Consider the following 27,085-nt stretch of genomic DNA (forward strand, 5'->3'; position numbering starts at 1 on the left):
AGATGTTAAAGGATGAGCAATTCATTCAGGAACTTCTTCAAATTTCACTTCAGACAGGTTCAAATGAATTATTTCATGTTCATAGTTCACTTAAGCGGTCATTTGTTCCATCAGCTGTGGATATTCTAAATAAAGATCTGACTGTAGTAACTGAGAATAGATAAGCTTATGTGTTCCCTAAAAGTCTGCTAGTAGTATTCCACTGATTTCTAATTTCATATGGTAACACAGTGCATTGTAACTTAGTGTAGAAGTTCTGTGTGCTCTTCTTAGTAGTAGTATGGTGAATTTTAAATGGTTTTTAATATTTAATTGAATGACATGGGTAGAGTAACATGACTTGATTTTTATTTTAAAGATCTTGTTTGTGATGTGTGTTGTGTTGTGTGTCTTTGTGCCATTATCAAAGAAAAATGTCCATTTTATGTAAGTTTAATGGACAATAAAGGAGTCTAAAGTCTAAAGCTTAAACGTCATGAATCTGTTCACGGCTAAAATATGAATGAGTTTTCATTTATATTTTTTTATGAAATAATGTTGAAAAAAGACAATGGTCATGATGTTGGCACCCTCTAAACTCATTTTAAAATGTCAATATTTCCATAACAACTGCTCTCTCTTCCAGATGTATTAATTCTTTAATTGCGTAAAAATGACATTGACATTTTTACTAAGCAACGATTTATTGGGGGTGCATTTGTAATTGAAGTCACTTTCGAATTGTTCATTACCATCAAGTCAGTGCAGACTTGATTTGGCATAATTGTTTTCCTTATTCAGCCATTTGAACTGTTATTACAAACTCAAAAGCCCAGAAGAAATACTGATCCACTCACAGATACTGAAAGTTCAACCTTTCTTGGCAAAAGAAGGCAGAATCCCTCATTGAATCCATTTCTTCAAAAAATACACATCCAAAAAAATCTACATAAAATCAGGTGGCCTATAGCATATAATTCTGATTATAAAGTGGTTACACACCAAGATGTTCCTCTTTAATAAAATCCTAACTGAATTTAAGCACATTAGCTGATAAAATTCTATAAATACTGTCTAGGAGAAGAGGAAGACGTGAAGAAGCTGCAGCTGGTGCATCTCACCTATAAATAATGAAATCCAGCACTAAAAACTCAAGGTTCAGTCTCTTCCTTTTGAAGGATGACGATAGAAATCAGAAACAAAATAGTTATCTGTACATCTAATACTGTAACCAAAAACTCTAATATGTATGGACCTAAAGTTTTATCATAATGTGTTGTGATATTGTTATGCTAATGATAAAAGTGACAATAAAAACTATATTTATTGCTTCTTTTTTTAGGTAACTGTATGCACAAACAGTCAAACAAATCCTGTTGTTGAAAAACAAACCAACAAATGTATTTGAAGTAAAATTGGAGGGTTCCATCCCAAATCCAGCACCCTGAGACTGTACACGAGCCGCAAGGAAGGAGGCAGACGACTAGTGAGTGTGAGAACCACTGTCCAGGATGAAACATCTAAGATCCATAAATACATCAGGGACAAAGCCTCAACAGACAATGTGCTCAGTGAATGTCTCAGACAACAGGGAACGGAGGTTGAGGTGCCAGAGATACCATCATGGGAGGACAAGCCCCTACATGGGATGTACCACCAGCAAATAACCCAAGTGGCTGATATCAGTAAATCCTACCAATGGCTGGAAAAAGCTGGACTCAAGGACAGCACAGAGGCCCTCATCCTGGCAGCCCAGGAACAGGCCCTAAACACCAGAGCAATAGAGGCCCAGATCTACCACACCAGACAAGACCCAAGGTGTAGGTTGTGCAAGGAGGCCCCTGAGACAGTCCAGCACATCACAGCAGGGTGCAAGATACTGGCAGGGAAAGCGTACATGGAGCGACATAACCAAGTGGCAGGCATAGTGTACAGAAACATCTGTGCAGAATATGGACTGGAAACCCCGAGATCAAAGTGGGAAACACCCCCAAAGGTGGTGGAGAACACCAGAGCTAAGATCCTGTGAGATTTCCAGATCCAGACAGACAGAATGGTAATGGCGAACCAACCAGACATTGTCGTAGTGGATAAACAACAGAGGAAAGCCGTTGTGGTAGATGTAGCAATACCAAGTGATTGCAACATCAGGAAAAAGGAGAAACTGGAGAAATACCAGGGAAGAACTGGAGAGGGCCTGGAAGGTGAGGACCACAGTGGTGCCTGTGGTCATCGGGGCCCTCGGGGCAGTAACCCCCAAATTGGAGCAGTGGCTACAACAGATCCCAGGAACAACATCAGACATCTCAGTCCAGAAATGTGCAGCAGTCCTAGACACAGCCAAGATACTGCAGGACCCTCAAGCTCCCAGGCCTCTGGTAGAGGACCCGAGTTCAGAGGATAAGAACCACCCGCGGTGGGTGAGAAGGGAATTTTTTATATATATATAGTTAGTAGGCCTGTCACGATAACAGATTTTGCTGGGCGATATATTGTCTCAAAAATTATTGCGATAAACGATAATATTGTTTGAAGACCTTTTTACATTGATTTAATGGAAATTATGTAATGATACATGCGATTTCCTGCAAAGATAGATACACTTTACTTTCAAAAGAACACTTATCACTGGGACTGATCCACAAAATAAATAAAACAACCAAAACCAAAAATAAAATAGATTCTCAGTCTCCATTAACAATAAATGGACTTGAATAAAAACTAAACATAAAGCCAAAGTGGAAATGAATACTGCATTCAACCAAAAGAGTGCAGATTATGAAGTCTGTATAGTATATTGGCCTTCAGTAATTATTAGATTTAAATAGAGAAGAATCCGACTGCCTGATGCAATAGTTCAAACTACAGGATTTTTTTTTACCCCGAACGACAATCTTAGAACATCATCCGTTCTAAGATTGCCCCTTGCGTGTTAGGGTAGATCGTTGTGGCCGCTCCGATCTAAATCAAGGATTTATCCAGACTGGGAGAGTGACTCAGCCTGTTGAATGTGACCGGTAGCCAATCAGAAAGCGCGGATTGAATCCCTAACAGCTGACACGATGCAACCCGAAGTCCAGCAGACATCGGAAACAGCATGAATGTTTATTCAACAGTTCGTGTAAAGAAAATATAAATAACTAGGGGAGGAGTTGGAGGAAAATTTCTACCAGAAAACCCGGTAACTTTTCAGCTGTTCTTTGTTAACGTGACATAAATAGGTTATAATGATTTTCATTCAGTCAGACTGACAGTAGCCACATGCATTGCAGGTAGATTGTAGTAAGGAATTGATTAATGCCTGGTTTCAAAGTTAGTGAAATGGACTTATTATTTTGTGTCCATTGTTGGACACAACACGGTTCGATCGAACTGATAAAGCTAGGCTTTCTGTCGGCTAATGTGTCTCTCAGGTTTTGACAATCCGCGACATAAGATGGTGCAGCGCGCGCTGGGCATTACACTAAGGAAATAAGGAAGGGAGGGTCAGTGGAGAGCACTGGAGTTTAGCCTTTTTTCATTCAGTGTCATCAACAGTAAGATATGCCACGATATAGCCGATAATTAAAATGAGGTCGATAGTTTTAACTTATCGTATGATTATTGACTTATCGTTTATCGCGACAGGCCTAATAGTTAGCTTTTCCCCCCAAACACTGTACATTCTTGGTTTAAACACTAATTTCCCAGAACATTTTTCAAAAAATAGTATTTACTGAAAAGCAATTAATAAAATATGCTAGTAGCAAACAATTTAACATGTTTCTACTTGGTGAAATGCAGGGAAAGGCCTCTTTCTTCTTGGTTCAGGTGCCAGAGTAAAATTAAGTAACTTTTCTGAGTTGCTGAACAGGTAGTTATTATCAATAGTGCTGTAACTAGGTTTATTATTTTGTCCCTATTTTCTTTCTCACCAGAATCTCTGCTCATGTTAAAAGTTGTCAGTCACCTCCAGAGCTCATGCTCTGTCATTAAAGTTCTCACTCCAGCAGTTCTTCTCTCTGGATTTCTGCTGCTCTTGACATTTGTTCGCCTCAATCACTCTGTTGTTCATTCTCCGGCTCCTGGATGCCCCTTTTTTCCATTTGTACAATTACTCTCACCAACTTCAGAGGATTTTTCCTCTGAAGTGGAAAAAGAGACTACGAGTAACCCAATGTTACTCCAAGTCTCTTTGTATCTGCTCTATCTCGTTATTTCCCCTCTGCAAGATGTGGGCAGTCACCAAGATTGTTATTAGTGCAAGGTTGAAGCCTGTGATGTAATCAAACCCCAGGAATTAGCAGCCGGGCAACACTGACAGGAAGGCACATTGTAGTTATTACTGAGGTTTCTGCTGCAAAGCCTCAGCTCCTTGGATTCCTGTGGTTTGAAGGTGTTGCTAAAGATAAGAAATAGGCAGCCGTGACAGATAAGAAGGCTACCAATGGGAGACTCATAAAGAGCTCCATGACGCCCTGCGAGGGCGCTTTTGGAGAGCAGCCATGTTGAATGGACATAATGACATAAAGGCAAAAATACAAAGCTAATGTTGTCTTTAGAGCAGAGAACAAAAACCAGTTCTTCAGATTTCTGCTTGATGAAGAGGCTGTTGTAGCTTCAGCCATGAAGCACATCTAGAATACTTTAAACCAGTTCCCCGAATGCACTAAAGAGCTTTTACATTTAAGTCTCATAGGAGATTAGCAGACAGGGTTAGCATTATGTCTAACTGCCTGGACATACTGCTACTGATCTTTTCTGGATTAACAAGAACAGGTCTGATCTCATCACAATAACAGAAAATCAGGCCTCTCTCCATAAACGTAACAAGTTTGATCAGCAGTAAGATAGTAGTTGACTTCAGTCCTGGAACCCGCTCCCCGCAGGTTAAGTAAAGCTTGTAGCAGGAGTAGCTTAAGGTTTTCTTGGACTTTTTTCAGTAGTTATGCTGCTACAGATCTAACTCGCAGAGAATCCGCCCACCACTTCTCCCTATAACTCTCTATTTGTGCATTATTTACAATTATTGAAGCCCCTGCCATGGATTTCCCCTCCATTTTTCTTTCTGTATAAATTATATCTGGTGCAGTGATTTTGTGTTTGGATGTGTACTTCTTTAAAAGTGATTAAAAGTTCCTTGAACTGGTTAGAATAGATCTATGAGCAAAATAAAATTTGTTCATTATATTTTTTACACAAAATCATTCTTAGTTAATGAGATTATAGTTTACTCAGTTCTGCCTTTTTTCATCTCTTTTCAGAATGAGCTTTTTTTTGTCACATTAAATCCAAACAAGCTGCCGCTGACCACGCCCTGTCATCCCAAACCAACATTTACACTCACACATGAAAAATAGCTGTAAACAGATACTTAATTTTACAACCACACATCTTTGAAAAGCAGAAGTGAAGCCTTCTTCACAGTGAACAAGAATGCAGCAAGTGGTTTTTGAATGGTAGGTTAACAAAAAACATTAGTCTTTTCCAACAGCCACTGTGAAGCACATACAGTGGAACCGGCTAACCAAACATGCTTGAGCGCTGCTGGAGTTGCTAGGTAACAGGCAGTGCCTGCTGATTTGTAGTGTCACATTGAGAAGGTTTTGAAACAAATCATTTTCCAAAGAACAAAAAATATGAACTTCTTACTAAAAACAGCGTTCAGAAAACTTGCTAAACCTGGCGGTCAGGGCGCCAGGGCGGTCCACTGTGTTTGTGTATTAAAAGATGCTAAATAGAGAGGAACTGTAAAAATATTACGGGGTAATTATGTGTTACGGGAAGACATCACCAAGTGAAATGCTTTCTCAACTCTAAACTAGTATTAAATACAACAAAAAAAACACAGTTAAAATGATAATTAAAATGAAGCTCAAATAACTTCAGAGTTTAATTCAAATTAAATCAACGGCTTCATAAGGCCCCAGGCCTTCAGGAGCCCATAAATGCTAATATTTTAACAAAGACCACATATATATAAAGGTAACAGCTGTTTATTGAGATCATCAATGCTGCTGAATTTGATTTAATGGTTTCAGCATAAATAAATTAAAATATTTTCAAGTGTTTAACATTTATATGTCAGATTTTAAGGAGCTGGCAAGTTTACTTTGTAAAAGTTCAAAGTTAGATTGTTTTGTTACCATAGCTACAATCTGATGCTATGAGTTTAATCTTTGAGTTTGAGCTCTGTTTGTTCACAAATACAAATTAGTAAACTGTAATTATAGTTTATTTCACTAAATCCAACACAGAAGCTCATGCTGATGTTTTAGCAGCAAGAGGGGCCCGTAAGTCAAATTCTGCTCCAGGCCTCATACATCCTTGGACCAGCCCTGCATGATGAGTTAAATCCTCTGCACTGTGCAGGTGTGCAACAAATTAATTAATTTAATGCTGCTAATGTGGCTCTAGTGGCTCTTCCACTTTGTGTCTGTTGAGTTTTTAACAAGGGGACACAGAAACTATTTTGGTTGGTCCAGTCTAAGGGATGAGTCCCACAGATCTCCGCGCACATTAACTCTGTCTAAGTGGACAACGCTTTTGATATGGTTTGATGCATCGTGCAACTGGAAACATAATGCTAAAATAACAATAAGAAAACATAAAACCAGCATGATGCGTGACTACAAGGCGAGAGCGAAATCTCCTCATCAGACAGAACCTGCATGATGAAGTTAGCGCTGATTCGTTAACCACGAACTCATCGGCCAACCAGGAACACACATGAACTTTATCAGTGCTGACAGAGCCGGGTGCTAGGCAGCGTGTTGAGATGGAAAAGCTGCACAAATTGTCTGTCAACAAATGTAAATCATTCTCACCTCTTGCTCAACGCACCTCTGAAAGTTACAAGTTACTCCTGCAGTTCAGCTATGCAACCACAGGTAACGCGGTGGGGTTTAAACTCCTACCTTGATCAAAAACTCTGGAAAGAAACATAATTCCTCACAGGGTATTGATGCAAGTATCCATACAGGTCAGCCTGTGTCCAGGTTGAGTGAAAGGAGCCGTGCAGGATCCGCACTGAGGGAAACTTAAGACATTCAGCTGCTGCCGCGCACGAGGCGTTGTGCAGAGACTACAGCTGTGTGATCGGTCTGGCTTAAATGCATAAACTATAAACCTATCTTCTATGAACATATATTTTAGGAATAAATCTGTTCTGCCAGTGAAACCCTCAGAGCAACAGAGATGCTTGCAATCCAGCTTTAAAAATAATTAAAAAAAAAAGACGGAATTTTTAAAAACTTTTTATTATTTTCCTCAACACATAAACAAGAAAGGCTTAGCCTAGCGGTGGGGCTAGGAAAGCATGGCGGGCCGCCAGGCCTACAATACACTGGAGGAAACCCTGCTAAAAACAGCTTGATGTTTTTTAAGCTCCATGCTGTTTTCAGAAGCAGCAAACCCAAATGAAAGTGCAAAATGCTGCAAAATGTGAAATTTGCATACTAATGTAGTAACAGTAATAATAATCCCTTTTAAAGTGACTAGAACTTTTAACTTTGCATTCTCAATCTGTGACTATTTCCTAAAGAAATAGTCACAGAGTGACTGATCTGTATTTAGAAGTAGCAAAATACAGATCAGTAATAATAATAATAATAATAATAATAATAACTTCTTACAAGTTCGAAGGAACGTTGAACTGAATTTGATTTAGGACTGAAACGGTGTGTGCTGATTGAACTGATTTGTTTTGAACAGTTCTGGAAATAATGTGGTTCTAAATTTGCCTTGCAAAGTTCCTCTGAGTTGCCTTGTTATTGACACAATATGAATAAACTATATTTACCAGGCTGGAATTTAAATATATTGTTTTTCTGAGTAAACTTTTGATTTTGCATTTATGTGTAAATGTTGAACTAGCTTTTACCCCCATGCTAATCACACAATGTCTAACTTATAATCTCCTAACATCCAAACCATAAAATCTCACTCATGCCAGAAGATGTCCAAAAATGTGTTAGTTTGCACTAAAAGGGCAGATATCTACTCTACTCTAGAATAGAGTAGATATCTCTATTCTATTGGTGTGAAAATACATTTTGCAGACTGTATTTTTTTACTAAGAAGCAAGCTTTCACTCTCACATGATGAGCTTCCACAGACATGATGTTTTGTGGCTGCAGGTTAAACTGTACTTACAACAGGGCCCCTTTCGCTGCACCTTGATCCGGCGCTGTGTATTGCACTGAGCCTTCTCTAGCTCACACTCGTTGGAGTAGGTGGAGGTGTCGGAACCGCAAACAGGAGCCACCAACGATGGACAGTCGAGTTTCTTGCAAACACACTCGCCCTTGGATGGGTCGGTGGGGTTCCTCTCGCACACCGCCCCAAAGCCACACAGCATTCCTCTGCAGCCTGGACCACACAGGGACAGGAAAGGGAGAACAATTAGATGGTTACTGTCCAATTAATTGCCTTATCAGAAACAATGGCAACCAGGAAGAAATACTTTTTCTGATCTTATCTTCAAGTTCTGCAAGACAGCATATTGCAATCAGAATCACCAGTCTTTGAGGAGAACAGAAGCACACACACAAAAAAACACTTTAAAACCTTGTATTTATATCCCTCAAACTTTTTCACCTTTTGACTCTGTAGGTTTTATTGGGATTGTATGTGTCAAACCAAGACAAAGTGTTGTGGAATGGAAGCTAGAAGATCAATGGTTTTCAAACTACTGGTGTTGTACTGCTCAATCAAACGAGGCATCAGGCTTTGTGACGGTTCGTTCTTCCAGCAGGACAACAACCAGAATCATAATCACATCAGGACCTGTCAGAAGAGTATCGTTCAGTGAGACGCCACGAAACTTAGCAGAACAGTCAAAGACGACTCTCAACTTTGTTGGCTTTTTGAGGTGGTACACCCCGTGGTGTGGGGTGTACCAAACGGTCTTGTCATCGGTCACAGCAGGGGGCTAGTTCTGCGACACTGTTGCTGATAGTATCTTTCATAAAGGCATTGTAATGCTCGCGATACTGTTAATCAGTCTTTAGTCTTTTCTTTAGGTGTTGCAGTCCAACTGTGGCTAGCCTCTGATTGTTGGGAAGAGCAAGTAGCTTACTATCTTTGAAGGGAAGGGGCATCTGATAGTGTTTATTGTGTCACTGAAGAGTTGTAAAAAGCAAATATCATCTTGGGATACATACTTATTATCCTCATAGTTTTTCTCATTGAAGTCTCACTCTAAGACTTTAAGCACATCAGCAGCTGAGGGTGTGGGCATTTGTTTGACATTGATACGGTGCACGTAACTCTGATTTCCCTCTCTGTCTAAGTGGGGATTACCAGACCCAATGATACTCCAACCAAGAAGGCTATTGAAGGAGCCTTTCGCACAAAGTAGTAAACTGGTTATGAAATTGTCCTGTGACAATTTCATAACCAGTTTTGAGTCACCGTGAAAACTAAAGAAAAAACACAAAACATGATTGCATCACATAAAACATGAATACATCACATAAACAAAAAAACAAAGCTCCAAAAGTGCACCTCGCTCCGCCGTCCGAGGGCTGCAAAGTCCACAGCGGTAAAGGCTGTCGTCCTGTCCAGCCGCTACTAAAAATAAGCGCCAGTTCAGAAACAAAATGAAGATCCTCCTCCTCTTCCTCCTGTCCATGGGTATTTGGGCCTAAAGTGCTGACTGACAGGAGACTCGCACCGACTCGACATGAACTGAACTACAGTGCCCCTACTGGGCACTATGGGCAACAACCCCCAACCAGAACATACAATGAAATGGGCATTGACACAACACTTGACGGAGTTTGGCTCCATCGAGGCTCAATGCAGGAGAAAAGGACAACTACCAACACTCACCGGAAGACCATGACGGTCAGAAAGCGAAGATAATAATCCCATAAATAATTTAAGGAACGAGCTGGCCACCTGGGTAGGATGCTGGTTCTGCTGTTGGACCGCCGCGCCTCGCTGCTGCTAGTAACATTTGAGTGACTGAACCCGCTCAGCCTCCACCAGACAGTGAACTCTCACACTGAACGCTGCTTAAAGCTGCAGCATGTAACTCCAACTAGCAACATTTTACATATGTGTTCAAACTAAGATGGATAATCTCTGAAAAAAATCCGTCTCTTCTGCCTCCTCCATGCAGGAGGCAGGATTACTCAGCTCGGTCCAATCAGAACCAGCATTACTCAGCCAGCCGTGCTCACAGGAAGTTTGAATTTAGTAACTAATGAATGTTTGTGAATGAATGTTTCTTTTTCACTTGGCATTATTTGATATAGACAGTGAAGTGAGATTTCTTTGACTCATGTATAATTCAGGGTACAGAGAATCTTACTGTTGAATATTGTTTTACTGGCTGCAGGTTTTTCAATTGTCATCTTGACTGAGTAGCTGCTGTATTGCGTCTGCAAGTACTTTGCATGTTTTATATCTATATTGGGTGAATTTATTTCCAGATCATTTTTATCACATAGTAGCATTTATACATAACACAAAAAATTAACAGTGTATCCATACACTTATATGCATCTTTTTAACATGTCTAATTTGTGACGGCATAGCAGCCAACACTTGTTCTTAAAGTGCACATTTTAAACTACACACCAGTTTTAAACTGTGTTAACAGGCCAAATAAATCCGGAGTTATGCGGTTTTGTACGTAATTCATATTTTTCCGAATGTCAGAGAAATGTCAAAAACTGGGAAATGCAACATTATATTCCTTTGTTATTGGAAATCTCAAATCTTGAATAAATGACGATGGGCTGGATCTTGTTGCTAAGAAGCAAAGTAAAGTTGCGCAAGAAACCATTGTTGAAATAGAATTTTAAGTTAGCACAATACTGCACAGGATAGTTTTTGATACATATGAAATATAACATAGAAAGTTAAAGTACACTCTATGTTCATATAAATTTAGATAATACTAGAACAACGGCTCACTCTGAACGCAGATGGATTCTTGGAGGAGGATTAGACAGAAAACACAGACCTAGAATCCTTAAATCTTTTTAGATAGGGAGTCTGTCTGCCAGGCAATTAACAAATTCCTGAGCATGGTTCAAAAGTTCACTAGGATCTTAAAACTTTTTATAAATAATCTTTTCTATATTAGAATTAACTATATTTCTTTAAGCATGTTTCGAATTAGTTACTTTTTAGATCCAAACTTATAGTCATTATTTAGCATTACATTTTGTGCAAGCGTGGTTAAAAAAAACACCAACTACTTTCTTGTGGAAGCATCTTGAGGCAGAGATAACGTTCCAGTTCCACGCTGTAAATCAGGTCGGAGCCTGGTACGAGAAGAGCTGGAGGTTTGGGTCTCAGAGGTAATAAAATTAACATTAAGACAGCCCACACAAAGAAAAAGAACACACCTCCTAATGCATATATTTAAATGAGGAGAATACGCATTCTATGAAATGATTTGTTTCACAGCAGAAGTTCGAATCTCTCTGTGCTGAGTGACAGTTTCCCAGAGGACACATCTTCTGTTATTCTTTTGTCTTTTTTACTCAGTTCTTTGTCTCTGTTTTGTCATGTCTTGGACTTTTTGATAATCTAGGTGAGATGCTTGTTGTAACATTATATATTGCATTGAATTCTTTGGATAAAACTCTAAATATCTGAAGTCTGACGTTGTATGATTGCTCTTTTCTCTCTGCACACTTACACAGAGACAAGAATTCGGAACAAAGAATTAATTAACGAGCTAAATCAAGTTACTTCACTTTTTAATTCTTAACACCGTGAAAGAGAAGAGGGACGGAGCAGCGGCAAATACAGTCAGATGCGAAATTGATGCAAAGTTTGGATATTGGAGCGATCGGTGTATCCACTCAGCAATTTGTTTTAGCTGACTGCTTTCTGTTCTGTATACGAATGAACACGCAGCTTACGGTGGTTCTGCTTTGAGCTGGACACCAGGGGAGCAGTCTGCGGCACAGACGCTGTTTCAGAATGACGATGGCAGATCGATCATCGTTCTTACCAGCTGACCTACCATCATGCGGCCAGAGATTGAGAGCACGATGAGATAGATCCTGGCAGTCTGAGAGGCAGGTGCTCAGAGACCCCAGAAGGGGACCACTGCGGGGTGAGGCAGAGCCAGTCCCCAGCAGCTCGTAGTAAACAGCTTACAGCCACGGCTAACTCTGGGAGTCAAGATAGAAACAACGCACAATTACAATTTTTTTGTCATATTGTTTTGATCTCTGATGTTTTGTCAAAAATTGCATACACACAAATGAGAAATTGCCTTCAGTTTGATGCTGATAATGTTATAAATCTGTGTTGTACTAAACTGAAGTTTGCTTAAATATAAATAATTCTTCTTTCTGTGTGGAACTAGATCATTCACATCATTTTTTAATTTTTTTTTTTTAATGGAAAAATATTGTCATTAGATGCAAACATACAAAATAACCCCTGAAATCATGAATTAGCTTTGCCAAATTAGCTTTGGCAAAGCTAATTTACCAAAGCCCACAGTCTCAACAGATTACAACATTCAACATCAACTCACCACTTGGTCAGCATTCAAAAACCTAAGTAAGTAGTCTTATGGTTATTTATTTTTCTGAAGACACATAAAACAACTTCCGGTCCACATCAACTCACTTTAAACTTTTGTGACTTAAAATGTAGCACCCCGTAGCGGAATGGGAGGAGTGAATCCACTGTTAGTAGAAGCTTAACCCAGAACAAAATTTACATTTCTAGCTAAATGACAGTGACGTGGTTTATCTTGAGTCTATCCAGTAAAATGTAACCAAAGAACTTCTAAGTTTGTGGCAATAATGCAATAATGTGACATGTGATAAAGCACTATAAGGAGTTTCTGTAGCCTTCCTCTTCCACTTGCAGCCATCAGTGATTCAGCAGCCAAAATGGCAGCAGAGGGGAACTCCAGGTTAGCCAAACACTCCAACGGCCTCACAAGTCAGGCGCTAACAATTCTTCAGACTTTGATCCCAAAGCTCCCACAGAGACCTCGGCTTTGATCGAGTATGAAACTGTAAACATTGTCAAAGGTAAACAAGAGGCATACTCCTGTGTATGTGCTTATGTTGTGTGCACAAAATATCAATTTAGAGAGTAATTGACCCGTACTGTGGCAGCTACAGCTGCTGTGACTCTGCACCCACTCACAGGGCCGTTTGGGAAGCCAGCTGGCGTGAAATCTTTGCCTGGCCTGCTGGGGGCGTTGAAAGACATGGTGAGCTCTCACAAGTCAGCTGACCTGATTGGAAAACCTCGGGCCGGACTACATAGGAATAAGTCTGAGAATAACAACAACATGGCGTTGGGATAGAAGCAAGAAGCCAGAGTCATTTCTCCGGTGGCACGTTTCACGTTTAGCCACATCTTGAACCATGCACTTGGGACACGGCTTCTTATCATCGGCTCACAGGTTAGGACTAAAAGGAAGCCAGAACGTCTGCTCAGCCTCACTGTCTTGGACTGTCAGATAGACACTCTCACACAGACGTCTGCACACAGCTTAGACAACCGGGCCAGCATCTGCCCAAGGCATCTCGTTCTCTCTCTGGGTGGAACTGCGTGCGTGCACGTCTGTGAGCGTGTGTGTGTGCGTGTGTGTGTATAGAGTGACAAGCGAGGAGGCTGGTTTTGACTTGCCTACTGTTCTCTGTTGGAGAGCTGCTGACAGCTACCTGAGCTCACTCTTTCTTGTACCATGGGAAAAAGAAGTGTGTGTATGTGTGTGTGTGTCTGTGAAGCTACCCATGAATGCATTTGTATTCCTGACGGTGTGTGTAAGTTTGCTCAAACATGCACACATACATACATGTGGCCAGATGTGAGAAAGAAAGGCCTTGTCATGACTGGCCTCCTGCTCTGCCATCACTTCACACCACACAGTCTTGTAGTGTGCGTGTGTGTGCGTCTCTGTATCTGCGTGTGCCTACGAGTGCCAGCATGTGGCTTGGAGACAATGCAGTACGAGGAGAGTGACAAAAGGTGAAATTTAATCGAACTGTGTCAGATGTGTGCAAGAAAAACAGAGGGTGTCTGATAGAATGACAAGAAAAAAAATCCTACTGAGGTTGGAAGGTGTGGTAAAAAAACGAAACGTGTCTCAGGATCTAAATACAGCAGCTTTTTTTTTTTTTTTTTTTTTTTTAACTATAACAGATGTATTTCTACAGAAAAAAACAACAATTTCCTCACATACATTTCTCATGAGAAAAAGGAAAGCAATCTCAATCCAGCATGGTTAGAGGAAACCAGATTCTTTCTGAAATGTTTTCCACTAGCCTGGAGCTTTGCTGACTGACAAAAGACTGACACCAGAGTGGAGGCTTCTGTCAAAGCGAAGGTATTGAATGCAGTGTGGACCGAGTGCACTAACTGCGTACCCTCACAGTGGAAACTTTTCCTGGGAAACTCCTCCTGGCGCACCAGAACAGATGCATACATTTGACACTTCCAATTTCTTTTGAACAAGAAGAAAACAACAACAGCCTTGGCAGATAATACGACCAGCGTTGTCCCAGATGATAGCTGAAAGGAAAAGTAGAACTATGAAAAGTTTCTTTTTTGTTTTTCTACCAACAATAAATTTCAGCAGTGCTATCCATGACCCGGTTTGACTGGCAGGTGATCACCAGAGATGTAAAAACACTAATGGGAACGGACAAGGATTCATTTCATATGTCATGAAGACGGATGGGCTATCACCTTCCAGGAAAAACAAATGGGATCAAATGTAGCTTTTTCTCATCGCTTCTTCAATACACAACACTTCTGATTCTTACGCTTCCTCAACAATTATCCTCATAATCATCAGTTTGCACATCAGATTGACCAATTATCTTTCAATAGACAATTTCATAAAAAGAGATATTGTCAGAATGTAAAAAAAAATCCATCTGAATGTCAAGCACAACTAACAAAATGGTGACGTACTTATTTATGCCTTTCCAGGAGGCGTCGATATCAACACCAAAAGACACTGAATGACTAAATAAATGAAGGAGTTAGCTAGCTGAATTTACACCCGTCTGCTCTTTGGGGTTTCCAAGGATGAAAACCAAATTCTAGGATTTGCAGTATCCATTTTCGCAAAAAGATGAAACAAAAACAGCCGACAAAACTTGTGTTAATGAGGGTTAGTCTGTGAAAACTCAAATAACTAATTTTAGCTTGTAGCAGGTTAGTGCTAATTAGCTAGAGTTGTTGATCAGGGCAACAATTCATCCATTATTAGCGGCTTATTAGCATTGTTACTGTGTTGTCTTTAGAGGCTCACATTTTGAAATAAAAATCTAAAGATATTATGTGTGAGATGAAGCTAAATTTGCTCGAGCTGACAAACACATGTCTGTGCCATAAGTGCCATAAAACTTCCCAACAAGAGCTTCTGCGTCTATATTATTCTTTTTTCATGAGAACTATTGGGTTTAGTTTGAAAGATTACCCATCAGTGTGTGTTCTCTGACGGTGTGTATTGATCAGTGCTGTTTCTGGAACAGTTCTCTACTTATCAGTCAAGTCAAATCCCTCCTGACTTAGAAACGAAGCCCCTTATTCTATATTGAGCAGCAGCACTGTGAGGCGAGCACTGCAAATAGAGAGAATAGCAATGAGCTACAGGTAAGAAGCTGAGGGATTTGAGGCAAAGCTAATTAAAATATCACAGATTTATGCAATTTAACCTGAAGCCAAGTCATCTGGAGGTGTATATTTCAGTCCAAACCATATGGAGGCACAAATTGAAGCTTTGTATTAATTGTTGCTAATAGGAATTAATGATTTGAAAAATGTTTATTTGACTGTTTAGAGAGCCTTGAAATGTAAGCTGTTACACAATTTTAATAGCATATTCCCATCAAACAACTTTATTCATGACAAGCTAAACAAATGTTGGCCAAAAGGTGAACATAAATCCCACATCTTGACTTAATGTTGCCATATAAAAACTCCTAGATAGACATAATTTCATAAAAACTATCATAATCACAAATAGTTGATCCTCAGGAACTGTTTAGTATTTTTTCTGAGGATACAGGCTGAACACTTACCCATCTTTATCTCCAGATAGCTTCAAATTGTGAAATCGGATTTCAATGTTTATCATTTCATACATTACAAATTGCTCACAACTTCTAACATGGACAATTGATTGAGACTCGATGAAATAAAATTAACTATATTTGGCAGGTATTGTTTCAGACAATGATATCAAAAAGCCTTAATTTCCTGCTAAATAATGATTTTGGTTCTATTTCAAAGCTGAAAGGCAAACATGAATTTAGATGATACAAGACTCAACAATGTTCTTCCTTTGTTTCCAATTCTTAGTAAAGTGTTGCTAAAGCAACATGGGTGCTGTTTATTCATGTACAAATCTATTTTTATGTGCTACTCTGCTTTCAAGTAAGCAGGTTCAGCTTTCTCACGAGTTCAACAGAAAGTCTCAGGAATGCAATCAGGTGGTTTTATATTGTGGCTGTGTGGCCGCAATATAAGACTGCCAGGACTTTTCACCACAAACAGTCTCCTCGTCTCACTGGTTCCCACAGACTTCTCAGTTGTTGCTGCTTGTTAACATTGTGCTGTGATATTTAACTCCACAAAAATACTAGAGAGCAGAATCATAAGGAGCTGGAGTTCATTTTTTTATTTGTAACAAGCAAAGCAATCATCAATTTTAGCTGCCAATATCTTTTAAGATTATGAATGATAATTTCCACTTCGACATATACAAGTGATGAAGAAATAAATCACCATTTGTTCTATAATTTACTTTGGGCATCAAATCCTAAGCTAAAGAAGCTAAATCTTTTTGTTCAGCCTACAAATGTGAAGAGATGATTTCAGCTGCACTTTATTTTTCAGGTTAAAACAGCAGGTTAGAAAAAACATTACTCTCACTTAACTGTTGGTTTTAAACATATTATGACAAAACAAACCTGGTCTTCAGTGAGGAGCTCTGGGCTCAACCAGCTCCTTTGTTTGAAGGACAGTTTTGTTTACAGAGACTTCATCATTCATTTTCTTTGTTGTTTTAGTTATTTATTTTAGATATTTAAAATGTCTTTCACTTCCACCATGTAAAATGTGCACATAAATTTAAAGTTTCTCTATCTTTGAGAATGTCTTCTTGCATTATTATACCATTACCATTATATTATTTTAAAATGGAATCAAAGTAACAATAATATCAGATACAATGCGACATGACCGTTCAGACAGCAGCAACTTTGAAAATCATCAGATTCAGTTCAGTAATACATGTGGGAGTGGCACGTGCATTTTGAATTTATTTTGGAGAATAGGGCCATTTAGACTGCCATGAAAAACTTGGAGATGGGATTTAGATGGGGGAAAAGAAAAAGATTGGAGCTTGGGTGACATTGGTTTTCTGTGTGAACCTTAAATGGAATGAAATATGCCCTAGAGAGAAAAACAGTCAGAAAATGAATGAAAATGAAATCACAACTAGTCTTAAGCACTAGTGAGAGAATTTTCTAAACTAAATCATGCATACCTAACATTATGAGAGCTCCAGTCTGAAGGCATGGGCACCGTTTGTTCAAGTATTTTTTGAGAGCTAACTGTGTACATACTGAAGAGTACACTCTTCAGTCCATGTAAAGTAATCTTCCCTTCAATCCTGCAGCATTAAAGAGCTTTACTTCCATCACTGTGGACTTTTTTCCTACCCCTCCACTGGAAACAGACAAAGAGGGAGATGAGAAAAATCCCTTTGGGAAGCAAAGACAGCATGTCCAGTTTGTGCTTGTCAAGGCAAACGACTTTTGTTTTGCACGTAACATGTTATCCCATGTTTGGGCGACTCGTCTATTAAATGTGAAACCGTGTCAGAGCCTTCAGGATGAACACGACTGCCTAAGAAATGAAAAGGATGGTGCTGTTGTGATTAAAGCCCCAGTGAGAAAAAAATTTCATGGTGTATGAGCTGAGAGAAAGTGTGGCACCATTCAACTTCTACAAGCTTCTACCACTTTATATAGTTTGGGACCCTGAAGAGGTCAAACAGGACACACATTTGAGCTTTTTCTGTGAACCAAATCTGTTGCGCAGATCTGCTTCTCTTTTGTAAATAGCTTTATAATTTTGACTTTGTTGCTTTCTTAAAGGAAGTTCTGACTTTGTTTAGCTTCATGCTTGTGCTAAAAGTTCAGCTGTTTTATTAGATATTCTGTTATGAAACTTTAAAATCATTTTTTTTCTGGGTGTGTGAACACACACATTTGTGTGCCACTCTGCAGCATTTCTCATCAGGTGAAAGAAATCTGGTTCAATCTGCAGCACCCTGAACTCAGGTAATATAAAGAATCCACCAACCATTTGGCTGGTTTTGGAACAGAGCTGAGGAAGGCAAACACAAGTTCCAAAGCAGCATTTCATGGGAAAAGGACTTGGATTAAACAAGGACTACTGGTAAGCCGTTCACTGTGGGAAGCCATGAAATTATGGAACACGACAGTAATTCTTAAACATTGTAAAACACCTGATAATGGAGCTTATGTTAGGATATTTACGATGTTTTCACACCTGATAGTCTGATAGCCTTGGTTTGATTGGATAATCAAAATTGCCACATTTGTTATATTTTCAGCTGCTGTGTTTCTCTTTCACTCTGCACTGAATCAAACCAACACAACCCTTTCAAAGACTTGTTCCCCTCCCTGCCTGTGGGGTTGCTGCATCGAGAAACACTGAAAGAAATGACATGAAAACGCTTGAAGAGCAGTGCAACTTCTTCACAGGATGTTGGTAAAAGACCATGAGTCATCCCTCCTGCTAGCGCGAGGCTAGCATGTTTGTTTTAGTTGCATTTATCCAGAATGCTCTGTGTCATTGTCCACTTCCTGCTTCTGGAGTGGTCCACTTATGCATTCATTAACATATGATTCAAATGGCAGCAGATTCCACTTTAACCAACCACAGACTCAGGTTTTAGTGGATCAGACTTGGCTTCTAGCAAACACCAACCAAATAGAGTTTGATTAAAGTGGACTAATTTGGCTGGTGTGAATGCAGCCTCAGGTTCTATTCTCTGAAACTACAGCTACAGATCCACTGTGTGTAAAGTCTTTCCTTTTGGATTTCAAGGACACACAGCTTATGTCAATAAGCTACAAAAGCTGAATTTTCCAGTTGCCCCTAAATTGTTTCCACTCTGTAATAAAAATATCCTGAAGTGGAAATCAGTTTTATTGCTTTGTGGCCTTGTCACATTTACTGCAAAGTGAAATAGTAAGAAGTTTTCCACTATGCCAACCATGAGTGCATCCATACCCAATGAGACCTTACACAATGACTTGGACAAAATGATAGCAGCAGGGGAAACGGTGAGAGTACAAACCTGCTTGTTTTTTTCCCCATTCCACAGAAACTCAGCTCAATTCAGGTGGTGGCAAGCAAAGGGAGGCAAGGAAATGTTTGCATGAATAATTAAAAGTCCTGAACTCTATATTGGTGACAAGAATGGCAAAGCAGTTTAAGTAAAGCTTTACATGCAGATTAACGCGACCAAATCACCCAGAGGCTGTCAGAAAACCAGGGAAGGGAAGATGATGGAGTGGAGATACAGCTTGGTGGCAGCGAAGTGACACGGCATTAATGTTGAATGAGCTTAAATTCATTACGCTCAAACACTCCTTGGGGACATTTTCTACTCCCACCTTAATAAAGGCTCCCTTTCTTTGCAGCGGACACTAAGTAAAACAGATGTGCTCCCCAGCCGGGCGGCTTTTAACAGCCTCTCCTCGCTGTGTTTCTCATTTCTCTTCCATGTAAGAGGGCTTTAGCCTCTCTGTCAGTGTAACTGTAGTGGAGGAAGTTTGAGGTGAGGGGACCAGTTGCCGTGGTGATTGCCAGTGATGCAATCAGCTCAGAGCGGCTCCTCTGATCAGGCTGAGACCGGAAACTTTCCGTCATGCTCGCAGGTGGCTTTTATTTTTCCACATAGCATAAGCTTCTGTCTCATGAATTTTCATCTTCCAAAATGAGAATAAGGCTTCTTTGAAATCCTGACAGCATGGTAAATCATACCGCTATTTCCATATTAGCTGCTGTTAGCAACAGCATCAAGGTGCATGAGGGGTCTTAAAATCTATCATATGTTGTGTCTGTTCTATGTCTGCCTTAGTGTCATCCTGTCTGTCACCAGGGCAACTTGGCATACCTGTCAGGTCTCCAGTTTTGTTTGGAAAACAACCATATTTTACACATTTCCTGCCTTGCTCCTGTACTGGTATTTTCCCGTATCATGGTAATTATGTCACCTGGTTTTAACAGTAGCAGCGAACTGCTACAAATTTCCTGTTTTCTCCAATCCAAAACTTGACAGGCATGCGACTTGGTGAGTTCACTTTAAAGGGTCAGAGGTCAATATGAGAGCGACGAGATTTTGTCTGCAAATGATTCCGAACGACCTTCCATTTTCAGGAACTCTGTTGTGGATCTTCGAAGGGCTGGATGGTGTTCCTTCAGCCTTCCCCACAGGGGGCGTCCTGGGGCATCGTGGTGGGCATCGTGGTGGGCGTGGCCGACGGATTCCACCTGCACACCTGCTGCCACTTATCTTATCTGGAGGAGTACTTCAGGAGGATGAAGCCGACAACCCCGCAGTCGCCCGTCCCCTCTTCTCCAACATCAGATCCACCGAGCTTCCTGCCCCTCTCTGCTCTGCTCTTTCTCCACCAGCAAGAAACCATTGGTCCGGTTCCGCCCTCCCGAGTGTCTGACCCTGGCTGTTGCTTGTCATATATTGCACCTGGTTTGTAATAAATCACTGAACTTTCACTGGTCTCCTGAGTGCGTTTGCGTATGTGGGTTAATCGCATAAACCAAAACATGACAAACTTATCTTTGTCTCATTTCCTCAGTCTTCAACTCCAGCAATAATGTAGATCTGTGTTGTTTGCTTCTGCTCATACTGTTCTATGTGGATGTTTTCATGTTTACTATATTTTAGTTCTAAAAACATATTTAAAATGATGTATTTAGTTAGTTTTCTTTTTTATTTATGGCATTTCTGTTTCCTTATGAATCAGTAATGAAACGAATTTAAAAGCCTAAATTTTACTGTTCCTTATGACTAAACTATGTTTACTACTACTAATAATAATACTATAAAGTCAACATTTACTACCAGAAAATTGTAAAAGTTTACAGATTCTACAGTTTCATTCATTTCAGTTGGAAATGTGAATTATGCTAATTTTCAACAGAAGTTTTAAATATTCCAATAATATTGACAACCATGATAAATTAGCAGAATTTTTGAATTTTTCATGGTACTGACAACAATCTGCACAATCTGTAACGTCAAACTTTTCAGGTCGGAAGGAAGGAATGGTAAGAATGGAAAACAACAGTGAAAAAAGATGGAAAGAAGACAGGACAGGAAAAGGAAGGAAAGAAAGAAACGCAGAGGAAGGAAGATCATGAAGAAGAGAAGGTGGAAGGAAGACAGGAAGCATTGGTGGAAAGAGCAAAGAAAGAATGTCAAGCATATAGACAGAAAGAAAAGAGAGAAGACAAAAAGGAGGAGGAGGTAAGAAAGAATAAAGTATTTTTAAATTGAGACTTGACTAAATCCCACGTTGCTTCTCCAGGTTGCATCTAGCAGCAGGTAGAAATGAAGTGTACCAGAACCGGCTCTGGTTAAAATGACTTCAGTCTCTGAGGACAGAAACATTTAAAGGATCCAAAACAGACGCTTCCTAAAAGTGTTACTAAGATTATGTAGCACCAGATGAGCTATGTTTTCTATACAGGGCTATCGATTGGGAACCATACTCATAGTTATGATTATACAGAAAAGAGCACGGAAGTGATACACGGTGTCAGCATGAGAGCAGATACAGAAAGAATCGCCACAACGACCAGCAGCCATAGCTGCTAAAACCTCCGACGGGGGAAAGAAATCAGCGCTACACGGCTTCTATTGATCTCTGGTTAGTGGTCCTCAGGGACAAATGCAGTCAATTATTGATCTGGGTGCAATCATAAAACACCCAGCGTGAAATAAAGAAAAACGTCTGCTCACAAAGGACCACACACCTCAGCCAGCTCCCAATGAGAAATTGCTTCTTTAAACAAGCTAAATGAAAAGAAGGAGGTATAGAACGGCAGCTCTTTCAGAGGAGAGAAGAAAACAAATTTTCTCAGGTCCTGCTTTCTTACCCTTGCTGTTCTCATCAAGCCTACAGTGGAGAGAACAAAAAATGAAACAGTACCAGCTCTTTACTTTAAGGTGGAGGTTTGCGACGGGGATGTGAGAGGATCTCTTTGTGTTTGTGAGCGTAAAAGTTGTGTCCCTCCTTCATCTCTAGACAAATCTTAGTGCATATCGTTCTCTTCCTGTCTTCTCGAAGCGGCCGGCATTAGCTGAAGAACCCGAGCCTCGACACGGCCAACGCCCAGGACAAAATCGTTTGGCAAACTCCAACACTCCCAACCTCTTTTATATATGGCATATAAAAGAGAGATAAGGCCTCAGTCTGAGCGCAGGGAGAAGATGTAGAAAAACAAGGTTTTACAGGAGAAAGCAGTGTGTGAGACGGAGACAGAGGTGAGCAAAGGGCTGGAACTGAATACACAAGGAACATGAAAAATATTCATAATTTGAATCCCTTTTACTTTATGCTGGCATCTTGTTCAGATTGACACAGTAAGTCAGAGAAACCCTCTTTCTGCAAATCAATGAAGCAAATACTTTATTTACTGGGTGATTCCACCAACAAGAGAGGCTCCAGAAGTATCCAGGTGTTAGGAGGATGAGGTCTGCTAAGCCGGCAGGTTAAAATAAGACTGCATGGCATGAAGGGGATCAGCATGTTGAAAATGAAGCAAATAGCTTTCAGGTCCTGCTGTCTTGTTGCCTCTGAAGCATCGCTGTCGCTGCAGCTCTGAGGTTTCAACAAAGCTATTTCCAACCTCCCCTGACTCTGGTTACTTTTATCATTTTAATGACGTCCCACTGGTATTAAGTGTAAATACAGAAAGCACACGAAGGCTGGCTTCTCCAACATTCAAAATCTGTCCCTGAAGTTTCTGTTTTAGGAGTATGCTCAGCTTTTATTGCTACTTGGCCAACAAACGTGCTGCAGATGATGAGGATGATGTTTGCAGACGGCTTGGTTCAGACCATGACCATCAGGAGTGATGGCAGAACGCAGCGGGACACAGTGTACAGACTGGGGTCATGATGTCTGCAGGCTCCATGGAGGGACTCCGGTCTGAGGTGGAGAAGAGCTGAGCCAAAAATAAACCGTCTAACCCTCAGATAACTGAAAGATCCCGGTAGAACTGGCTGCTCTGTCCTCGGCTTCAGACAGAGCTGAGCAGCTTTAAGTTGGAACTACATTTTAAACAATTTACTTGAGAGTTGTATTAGACGGAAGGAAGTCGGCAGCCAGGATTTTCTTCAATTTGCTATCAGGAAACACTAATCTGCCATGCTCCCTGTTGACTGGACATACAGGAAACAGGTTGCGATGAAACTGATAAAAAAAAAAATACTTCTCAGAGCGCTGGCGGACGCCCGCAAAGGTCTGCGGCCCTGGGCAAACACCTTTTAGACCAAAGCTGCAGTAAAGCTGGTAAGACCAAACAGTCTGGCTAAAGATGTGAAGACATAATTAAAAATGTTTGTCATCAAATAACTTTAATGCAGTCAGGTGTCTAATATTAGAATACAACCACATTTCAAGACAGACTTCAATCAGACTAACTGGGACTTAAAGTTCAGCAGAGATTTCAGCTTTTACATTTATAGATGAAATTTCTCACAGTGGTTTCTTTTTCATACTTCAAGATAACTACGGTGTTTCACTACTTAATATCTAGAAATTTCAAAATAAAGGCCCAAAGATTCTGGACTGATGACATCCTTAGTTCTCTAAATGAATCAATTATTTAAACTCAAATGGGTCTTTAAGTTCACATCTAGTCCAATTTTTACATTTAAATAACAGTGCAAAACCATCTTTTTTCCCTTGTTAAATAAGGATGTTTAATTATAATACACCCACACTTTTAACTTAGACACTTACCTCTCACAAAAGTAAGGATGTATGCCATGAGAAAAATGTTTTAAGACACACAATGGAGAGAAATTGTGCCTTCTGCTGCTAACTCCCAGAGCAGACGGAAAAGAGAATTCAGTTTTTTACTATAGAAGAGGTGGTTAAAAAGCCGTGTTTGCTTTAAAACTATTGAGCATCAAGTATTTTTCCTGGCTTCAAACTTGCTTTTCCATCAGCTGTTTCACCTCAGCAAAGCTGGATGCAGCCTCCATCTCTCACCGATTCTCTATTTCCACGGTTTGCATGCATTACTTTCACTCTTTGTTCTGTTTTACTTTTTGGCATTCACACCATAGATCGAGCAAATGCATTATTCACACCTACTTGGACCAAAGAAGTTATTTCAAAGCCTGCAGCAGTACTCTGTTTTCCTTCACCTTGTTTTGTCCATACGAGAGGCCAACAATTGCCAAAGCAATTAGACTGGGACCTTGTTGAGAGAGCTTTCAGAAATGTTTTCTGAGCCCAACCTGGGGCTGTGCGGCGTGGAGGAGCAGAAATCCCACCACTTGGCCTTACTGTGGAGGTCTGTCTTGCTGGATCTATCTGTACATTTCAGTCAGGGAGACTGTTTAGATTTACAAGTTGGCTCAACAGAAGCTCCAATGCTGGGTAATGAGGGGACACGGTTCACTTACAAGTCTAATGAACCAACAGGACCACCAGGTACACTCATGATGACAGGAGATTGTCACCCCTCACTTTATTTCTACAATCACTTTTTAAAATCTGGCAAATGGTGCAGCATGATGCATGTTAAAGAAAGATCTATAGTCAATTTCTGAATATGACTGCTTGCTTTGATTATTGGCTCCTTGCAGGAGTAGAGAAGAATTGTGTTCTTATGATGTGAAGCACTCTGAAATGCCTAGTAGCTGAAACGTGATGCACAAATAAAACGTGATTGATTGAAAAGAACATTTGTTTTTATTTTCCGTTTCTGAATAAAATACTTTAAAGGATTTATAGAGCTACATCAAAGTGATGAACGTAGTGGACTCTACTGCAACTGCAGCGGTTTGTTACCATGGCGACTGACTTCTTGGCTGCTTGGACACCAAAGGAAATGGTTCCCACATCCAGATGGTTCCCACATCCAGATGGTTCCCACATCCAGATGGTTCCCACATCCAGATGGTTCCCATATCCAGATGGTTCCCACATCCAGATGGTTCCCATATCCAGATGGTTCCCACATCCAGATGGTTCCCACATCCAGATGGTTCCCATATCCAGATGGTTCCCACATCCAGATGGTTCCCATATCCAGATGGTTCCCACATCCAGATGGTTCCCATATCCAGATGGTTCCCACATCCAGATGGTTCCCATATCCAGATGGTTCCCATATCCAGATGGTTCCCATATCCAGATGGTTCCCACATCCAGATGGTTCCCATATCCAGATGGTTCCCACATCCAGATGGTTCCCATATCCAGATGGTTCCCATATCCAGATGGTTCCCACATCCAGATGGTTCCCATATCCAGATGGTTCCCACATCCAGATGGTTCCCACATCCAGATGGTTCCCACATCCAGATGGTTCCCACATCCAGATGGTTCCCATATCCAGATGGTTTCTTTGAATAATAGTTCAAAGAAACCATCTGGATATGGGAACCATTTTGTTTCACTGAACAACCAAGACACTTTATTAGGCAAACCAATTAACTTCCTCGTTAACATAAACAGAAGATGGAAAGATCGACTCAATGCTAACATGCAATGTGAGAACAACCTGCTGAGGTTTAAATCAAGTATCAAAAAGGGAAAGATGAGTAATTAAGTGACTGATTGTGGTTGTTGATGCCAGATGTGCAGATCTTTAGACCATCATATATCAGTATTGGCCATCATTTGTCATTTTTAAAGTAATTTTTTCACCACTGAATAAGGGGTAAACTCAGCAGTGCGGTCATTATTTTCAAGGTGCTAAAATGGAAGAGCAGAGTTTATATATTTATCCATACATGCATATAAAATGGAAACTCATTATTTGTTACTTGCATGAGATAAATAAGTAAAAGATGAAAAGCAGCTGGGAGCGATACAGCTGTCGATGCTTTCTGGGCTGAAACATTTTGGTCAATGAACAGAGAATAGAACTTCTTACTTCTTTGAAATATCTCCAAAATAATCTTACGACCAGTATTCTCCATCCAACGCTGTAATAATTATCCTAGGTTGTTCTAACAATGCTCCAGATGGAGGCAAGCACCAAATCATAGCCAACATGCAGCAGTCTAGAGCCAGAAACTTCATTAGAGCTTCAGAGGAAACTCCAGGCCTGATGCAGTGAGTTGTGCTGTCTCTGTCTTCCTAATGAATCCCACGGGGTATAGAGACAAAGCCAGTGTCTTCCGGAAACAGTCCTGCTATTCCAGGTCACTCTGAGCTTCCTTCTGCACCACGTATCAATAATGGAGGGACTTGGTGACAGAGCCCTATTCTGTCACCTCCCATCTCCTCCAGACTCAGCAGCAGGCAGACAGGAAGCCTTCCTGAGAACAGATTACAGTCAGCATGGAGGGAAGACACAAAACACAGCGTGACTGCCAGCAGAATTCAGGTAAATTCAGACATTGGGTTAGGACAGAAAGATGATGTCAGGTTTTGTTCTGCTTTGACCTCTACGTCACCCTGAGACGTACGACAACAATGTTACAAAATTCTTGCAATTTTGATCCCGTTCACACATGCAGTGAATTTATTCCTGCTTGCTAATTAGGAGAGGCTTTGAGGAGGCATGTGTCTGCAAAAACAGTATACTAGCATCAGCTCTTTTTCTTTGTGCCCAACTCTTTTTCTCCATCTCTCGTTCCCATCATCAGATGTTTCATCAGCTTTGCAACCCTCCTCACACTGAAAGCAGCAGCAGCAAAGCCAAAGCTCTGCTGTCTGTAACTGTCTCCACATCAGAGAACTTTACATGAATTTTCTCTGCTACCTCTGAGCAAACACGTCTCCACTTATCTACAGGAAGAAAAGATAAATGCATGGAAATTAAAACCATGGAGAAAATCTTGCTAAATTCACCTCAGGAACTA

The 27,085-nt window shown here is 40.4% G+C and overlaps 1 protein-coding gene across 9 annotated transcripts in view; it reads right to left on the bottom strand.

The window, feature by feature from the left end:
• Positions 1 to 27,085, bottom strand: part of agrn (agrin) — a 386,496-nt gene that overhangs the window by 178,049 nt on the left and 181,362 nt on the right. For all 9 annotated transcript variants that reach the window (XM_055024315.1, XM_055024310.1, XM_055024314.1 and 6 more), the window contains one exon: positions 8,113 to 8,328. In XM_055024315.1, coding sequence (XP_054880290.1) covers positions 8,113 to 8,328 — 216 coding nt within the window. The remainder of the gene's footprint in view (positions 1 to 8,112; positions 8,329 to 27,085) is intronic.

The sequence above is a fragment of the Poeciliopsis prolifica genome, unplaced genomic scaffold, assembly GCF_027474105.1.
Source record: "Poeciliopsis prolifica strain line A6 unplaced genomic scaffold, Auburn_PproV2 SCAFFOLD118, whole genome shotgun sequence".
NCBI classification, from domain to species: Eukaryota; Metazoa; Chordata; class Actinopteri; order Cyprinodontiformes; family Poeciliidae; genus Poeciliopsis; species Poeciliopsis prolifica.